The sequence below is a fragment of the Microtus ochrogaster genome, unplaced genomic scaffold (genome assembly GCF_000317375.1).
Source record: "Microtus ochrogaster isolate Prairie Vole_2 unplaced genomic scaffold, MicOch1.0 UNK8, whole genome shotgun sequence".
In the NCBI taxonomy this organism is placed as follows: Eukaryota; Metazoa; Chordata; class Mammalia; order Rodentia; family Cricetidae; genus Microtus; species Microtus ochrogaster.
The window spans coordinates 7,223,933-7,231,552 of NW_004949106.1; the positions used below are offsets into that span (position 1 = coordinate 7,223,933).

Genomic DNA, 7,620 nt, shown 5'->3' on the forward strand with positions numbered 1-7,620 from the left:
GTGTGTGTGTGTGTGTGTGTGTGTGTGTGTTGGTGTGCATGCCTGCATGTCTGTTTGCTTGCCTGCCTCTGTACCTTTGATCAGTTAGGCCTAGCAGCTGCTAAAGTGCCTGGCTGGCTCACTTTCCTGTGACTACCTCTTGAGACTCAATTCCAAACTCCCGAAGCTGAAGAAGAATCGTTCAGCTCTGCAAAACTAAAACAAATGAAGTTGAGCATGCAAGTTCAATAGGAGTAAATACAAAAATTCAAGGAGGTTATGTCAGATTTTAAATCCCTATCATTATTAATTTAATTTCCAGTCATTATGATAATGCCGAGCATTTAGGATGCATTGGGTGTTTATGTAAATGAAATTACTTCTCAAAATTACCATTTCAAATTAATATGCTATTAAAAATGTCACCAGAAAGTGCTCTTATTATTTTGCCAGGGAAATAAACGTTCCCTGTTTCTTTTTATAAATGAAATTTCGGCACTTTAAAAAGTCTTCCTTCGATTTTGAAAGCTGCGATGTTTCTGTTTAAGAATTCTCCTTATGCTACATTAGTGCCGTGTTCTTTGACAGCATAAAATATGCAAATATAGCCTTTTAATGGTGATTTTCCATTTTGCTGCTGTCGTTTAACTCAGACACAAGCGATGCTGTGGCAACTTATCACTTACAACAGTGAAGTCACTGAATTGATGTTTATGTTCAGAACAGAGCAGTTGACACAGAAACAAATACATTTCAAATACCATCTGCACCACGTTGGCTGCTTCCTTCAAGAATAATGGAGTTGTAGGGGCTCAGCCTTCGAGAGAAGCTCCTACCTGTGAGGCCAAGAAGACACAGGGCTATTGCCAGGAAATGAGCAGCGGAGGCTTCCTCCGGGTGAGCATCGGTCACGGGAAAGAAGGGAAAGACAAGAAAGGGAGGGTGTGAAAACCGCAGCTTCCTAGGAATCTCCACAGCTGAACCACCTTGCTTTCGGGACCTGCGTCTTCCAGAAGGCCCATTTGGCTCCCTGCCTCACTGTCCACCTCTCCTTACAGCCTCTCCGCAACAGAACCTCTCCGTCTGTTGCTTGGTTCCAACCCAATGCTTAGGAACCCCCGGAATGCTGTATGCTGAATTGCGTGGGAGTGGCACCGTCATGGCTGTTGGAGCTGATGAAGGCAGGCAGCTGGGTGGGAGGAAAGCTGGATGGCAGAGCCTTACTGCTGCCACATGCCCTGCCTAGCAAGGCTGGCGCTCTGCGGGGCGCTGACATCTGATCTGGAGAGTTGTTAGAACACAAGACGCAGGACGCTTTTCTACCATGCTGCACCCGTGAGAACGTGAAGAGGAATCTCCTGTTACCGGGTCAGTGGGCGGTGTATTGTACTGAATGAGATCTTTCTCTTAGCTTGACTGAGGGAAATGGCGTGAGGTACTTCGATAAGCTCCGCTCTGCCCGAGTGTCCTAACGCGGAGTCAAACTCTAGCTCTGCCCTGCCACAGCAGGTTGGATGTGTCCTGTCAACACGGCTAACGAGTAGCAGATACATAATTGATCCCCCTTGTGCCTAGACAGGGTATGAGTTCTCAACCACAATCCCTTGCCTATCCCCTTTACCTCTGATGAATCCCTTTACCAATCCTGCCAGAGAACTCCACCATATGTACGGTCTACCCCGGCAGATATTAACCATTTAGCAGGTGTGGTAACTAACTATGGTTTAGAATTTACCCCAAGTTACGGATTGAGTAAACACATGGCCAAAGTAGAAAATCATTTTTCTAACTCGCTAGTACTCTCCCACATGCCCAGGTTGGTCAAGTATAACTTCCTAATAAGTATTATGGCCTCTCGCTTGTCCTTAACATTGTGAAACCCAAACTCTTCCTTAGATTACTGCAGTTCTGTCTCATTAAAATATTTGCATCGCTTTAGATAAAATAATTTAGGTTTCACATACAACAAAAATACAAAAAAAAAATCTAAGGGTGTGATAGGCAGCATAAGAAACCTCACAACCCTTCTTCCTGCTATGAATGCCCAATGACAGCCTGTCCTTAACTGATGGTTTACACATAGTGGTCTCTAATGAAAAGAACATGTCAAGGTTGAGTTTTAAAATGGTAGTCATGAATCAATTTCTCTGAGCAAAAGAACAAACCAATACTATGAAATAGTTCATGAAGCAAGAACTGAGGCCTCTCAATACCCACACAAGTTAGCCTGGATACAGCTCCTTTGTCCACTGGCCCTTCAGACAAATGCACCTCCAACCTATATGCTGGCAGGCCCTGTGAGAAACATTAATCTAGAACCTCATGAAGAAGCAGTGTGAACGTTCTTGACCCATAGAAATTACGAGCTAACATTTGCTGCTTTTATCTACTAGATTTTAGAATAATATGGTAGACCTCAACAGGGAACATATATAGAATTGAGCTCTGACATTCATCCCAGAGGAACAGAACCTTAATGGTGATTTTTCTGCATGAATTCTGAGCTCTGTGGGTCTTATCAAGACTCTAGATGGACCACTAGGGAGCCAGCATGGGACGGACCTAGGTCCTTTGCATCTGGGTGATAATTGTGCAACTTGGTCTTTTGTGGGGCCCCTAGCAGTGGGACCAGGACCTGCTCCTGATGAATGAGTTGATTCTTTGGTGGGATGCCTTGTTCATCCCTGATGCATGGGTGAGGAGCTTAGGCCTGCCTCAGTTTGCCGTTCTATGCTTTGTTGATTCCCACGGGAGGCCTTTCCCCATCTAAGTGGAGATGGAGGAGTGGATGAGGGAATAGAGGGAACTGGGAGAGCAGGAGGAGAAACTGTGGTTGGTATGGATGTAAAATAAAATTTTAAAAATAATGAAAAAATGCTTTACTCTTAAGCATGTAAAAAAAGAAAGTTGGGATGTGGCAATGACCAACACCGCTTTGTTGCAGACATGCACAAAGTTGGCATGTGGCAAGAATCAGCACCTGCTTTGTTGCAGACATGCACAGCTGCTCATCGGCAGCCTAGCCACTAGTCAAGCAGCAGCTGGGCCTGCAAAAGGCCCGCTTTTTCCCTGGACCTCGCCATCCAGCTATCTGACTTCTATGCCAGTATATGTTCAGTCTGCATAAACTATAGAAAGAAATATTCTAAGCAGACTCTGTCACTGTATAAGGCTAAATTCCTTCCATTTGAAAAATTCTGGAAAGGGTTTGATGGAAAGCTTAAAAAAAAAGTAAGAGAGCCAGAGTGGTCAACAGCAGAAAGTAGATGAATGTCCAACGCTGCCAGAAATCTAACGAAGGTCACCATAGAAAGTTTTCCTTTCTGTGGTCCAATGGAGTAAGCTTGAGCAGGCGCTCCTCTCTTTGAACAATCAGCTGGAGGGATGGGTGGCAGAGAGTAGTATCATGTACTAAAAAATACGTGGACACAGTTTCCAAAGGGGCAGTGAGGCTGCCAGCCCAGTCACTGTGGTTTCCTTAAAGGACCGCCTGCCTCCTTATTGTTGCCTCTGATATTTCCTAACGGTGACGGCTCATTATTTAGTCAAAAGTACCTGCTTCTGATACCTCACCAGTGCGTCCACGCTGCAGACCTAGTGGATATCAGCTTACAGCCCTACAAAGTCACATTTGAGACTGACTTAGACAGTCTGGACTTTCCCTTTATTACGATGATCACCTATGACCCTCCAAATTGAGCTCAGCTCTCAGATCCGTCACTTTGATCTCTTGCTGTTACTTGAGACTATTTCCTGTTACCACGCTCTGCTCATGGAACATTCATGGTTCACAGCCTTCCCACTCATGAGAAAGGCCACCTGGGGGTGTTTTCCGACACCAAGGAGAGAATTCAGCTTTCCCTTTAAGAGGAGTCTCGTCTTTTTGTAACCAGTGTTTTGGTTTTTGTTTTCCCCTCATAGTGCACAGCTACCAGATAAGAAGTTGTGACATGCTAGTACCATTCATACCAAAGAACAGAAGGAAGAGCCAGCTACAGTAGTGGAGAGGCTTTAACCGTGCCTTGGCGGGGACTCAATGCTTTTTTAATTTGGGGATTATGAGACCCAAACGGGAGGGGTGCATTTCTTCAAGCTTGTGCAAAGGCCTTCTGAAGCTGTGCTAAAAGAGGCTGCTCTGCTGTTGTCCTCTGTGCCACGTTTGATAAATACCTCAGGAGCATTTTAAACTCTCAAATAAGGAAGTCTGGGGCTATAGCTCAGTGGGCAGAGCACGGAGGCTTGAGACTTTGAGTTCACTCCTTGGCACTAGAAAGAAAGAACAAAAGAAGGGGAGGGAGGGAGGAAGGGAGGGAGGGAGGGAGGGAGGGAAGGAGGAAAAAAGGAAGGGAGGGAGGGAAAAAGGGAGGGAGGGAAGGAGGGAAGCATATGACAATTTTTGAATGCATGAAAATCATCTGAGAAAGCTGTTCTGAACAAAATCCTGTACCCTAGTTCCCTGTCTTCAGATACAGCAGGCTTGGGAATTTAAAGATTTAATTAGCACCCCAGGTGATTCTGATAAAGGACATTTGTCTACCCACCTGGTACAATATCATTGTAAAATTAAAAAAAAAAAAAAAAGCAGAAGTCAGCTGAGGCTCTAAACCAGCCAGTTCTAACTGAATAAACGCAAGCCCTCCTAACTCACACGAAGCCAATCGCATCACCAAGTCATTGTGCCACCGGGAAGGAATCACTTCTGACCCGTGGCTTACAGGGAAGGATAAAGGTGGGTCAAGCAAAAGTTCAAACGAGCAATGGGCACTCTGGGAGGCTGAAAGGTCAGTTTCAGCATGGACACCCCTCAGCCGGGGGTGTCTAGGGATCTTTAAAATACAGACTAGAAAGGTCAGAAGCAGCCAAGGAGGAAAAATGTTCTAAATGCTGGTAACTGAAGTGCTAAAAACATTTTGTTTGAACAAACAGTTACCATTTTTATTGGGGGGGGGGATTTTCGAGACAGGGTTTCTCATACCATTTAAGATGCCTTCAAAAGCAGCCCATAATAGCAAATTGGTTCAGTGCTACAAATTTGATAGCTTTGAGGACGATCAAACCACCCCCCCTGCCCCCGCCAGACGTACAGCCCTGTTACCAGCCCTGTGTGTCAGGCACAATTGAACTTTCACCATGGTCTTGATGGAGGCATGCCTCTGAGACGTTGTGGATGTCAAGCGTTGAATACAAGCCGTTCTTCCACAGCTACAAATACAGGTGCTTAACATGAAAACCTTAAAACCCTGCAGTTAGCTCAACTAACCCATTTTACTCACAAGCACCCTGGAAATGAGGGGCTTTCAGCGGCTAGGCTGGTTTCAGAGCTGGATGGCAGGGAATATTAAAATGTTTCTTGTTATAACGAATGGTTGATGTGGGTTCAGCTGCCCGGGGCTGCTGGCCAATGGAAAGGGACGGTTAAAGGAAACAGATGGAAAAGTACAGATAAGCCTTGGAGATGATCGGGCTAGTGAAGGGCCAAGGGCTTACTTAACCTTGAGGAAACAGACTATTAGAACAAAGTTTTTAGAAGGAGCAGAAAGGGGAGGAAGGTGAAGGATGACGACGAGGAGGGGTTTAGTTAGAAACTAAAATTAGGAGGAATTCGAAAAGAGATAACAAGAACAACAAAAAAAAACATCTATACTGGTCCAAAAATTGGACGTTCTGTTGTCCTGGCAACCTTTCCCCCAGGTGATGCCTGTGCATTGCTGGCTACCTAGAATCCAGAGCACTGGGTTCGAAGGCAGATTCATTTGATACTACGGGGAAGTACTGAATGAAGCTTTCTAAGGACGGACTGAACCTTTGCAGCAGTTTCCGGGGTTATCAACGGAAGCTGGATGCCCACTGTGCAAGTGGCTCTCTGGGCTGTCACTCAAACCCCCTGCGGGTCTTTCCCACTTATAGTATCCAATTGAGTCTTAGTGTTAATATCTCGGGACTCTCGTCTATTTTCTTTGAAAAGCCTTTCTTGGATCTAGCAGAATTGTGGTTCCGAGGAGACCATATGCTGATTACTGCATGTCTCTTACAGACCCGAGTTACAGGAAATATTTCTATACCCCAGTGGTGGGTGGCATCCTGTTTGGGAAGAAAGAGTTTATTGGAGAAAATTCCAAGAACTGTAACTTTCTGACTAGAGCAGCAACACCTTATCATATTCCTCTCTGAATTTTTCCCTAACCATCTCTGAGTTATACCAGTGGAGTGGCTATAAGTGTTAAGACAAGAGAAAACAAACTTCAAGCTACCCCTAAAAGAGGGAGGAACAGAATCGTGTTCTTCTAACCCTTAGTAGACGATTGCTCTATCTACTAAAACTCAAGCATAAAAAAAAAATGAGATAAAACCCTCAGGGGACACCCTATTATTACTGACTGTAATCTGATTAGAAAATGAGACATTTTCTAATGTTTCATTAGAAAATGAAACAACACAGGTAACAAAATAATATTTACTGTCTACAGGAAGCTCATCTGATAGAGGAACCCAATAAATCAGAACCCTCTGTGTGAAGTACGAGGTGAAAGAAGCTGATGAATCTGTAACTACAATACCCTCACTAGTTGCTCTGTGAAGCAGAGATCAGATTTTCAGGCCACGGGCACCACGTCCCTGTGTCTGTGAAGACAAGCTCTTGAAGGACTCTCAATCAAGTCACAGGCTTGCTCTACAACCAAGAACAAGTACTGGAAAACACAATGAACCTCCACTTCCACGCTCTTTGGGACAGCCCCACTTTACCCCCAACAAACATGACTTCTGACGCCTGTGGAGGAGTCACCAAAAACATGTGCATTCAACCAAGTGAAGAATTTTGCACTTACCCGAGCCATGGACTGTGAGTACTTCCAACTTCAAGCAACTTTGCGAGCCTTATAATTCTGTTATTCTTTAAGGAGTCCCGATTAAATTCTAAATGCCTCGGAGATTAAAAGGGTATATTAGCTGTATTAAAAATTGGAGAGCAAGTGGTATGCCTCGCAGGGTATCTTTGCATTTAATGAAAACATTTCCATCACAGCTCTAAGTCTATCATAACAGATCTTCATTTCAGAAGTTGTAAGATAATCTTATTTTAATTAGAAGAGATGGGGCAAGTATATTAGAGTAATACAGTTAAATATATTCATCAACTTCTTGTCAGTTAAAAGGCCTCCTTCAGACTTGGCTATGGCGATGTGCTATCACAGGTGTGAGCAGGATTCTGCAGAGACATTCAAAATGACTTCCAGAGAGGCTAAGATGATGAGGTTGTTGTTTTCTAAGGAGCCCCTCTATAACTATACGTAATCTCGAGCAAGAGCGGCAGTGCCCTGCACAATATCCACTGTCAAATACAACCACTGAGCATTCTTGTTGTGTCTAGTTTGGAATGAAATATTTCACATCAGTTATTTGGGTTGAATAAAACACACTATTAAAGCCACCCTCACCAGTTGCTTTTTGCTTCTTTTTAAATATGGCAGTCAGGATATCTTAAACTTGGTGTATAAGGTACGTGGCATTTCTATGAGACACTGAATGATGCCCTATGTCATTTATCCAGCACATAAGATCAGCCTTTGATCACATTTGGTGGGTTAGTAACAAATGTAAATTACAAATCACAAGTGAGCTACTTCTGGGTTTCCCCAAATC

At 44.1% G+C, this 7,620-nt stretch overlaps 1 protein-coding gene across 1 annotated transcript in view; it reads left to right on the top strand.

Moving 5' to 3' along the window:
- Nucleotides 1–7,414, top strand: part of Tmeff2 (transmembrane protein with EGF like and two follistatin like domains 2) — a 275,486-nt gene extending 268,072 nt beyond the window's left edge. Inside the window, exon 10 of the mRNA XM_013353485.2 lies at nt 6,447–7,414. Within this exon, the coding sequence (XP_013208939.1) occupies nt 6,447–6,459 (13 nt within the window). The 3' untranslated portion in view covers nt 6,460–7,414. The remainder of the gene's footprint in view (nt 1–6,446) is intronic.
- The last annotated feature ends 206 nt before the right edge of the window (nt 7,415–7,620 follow it).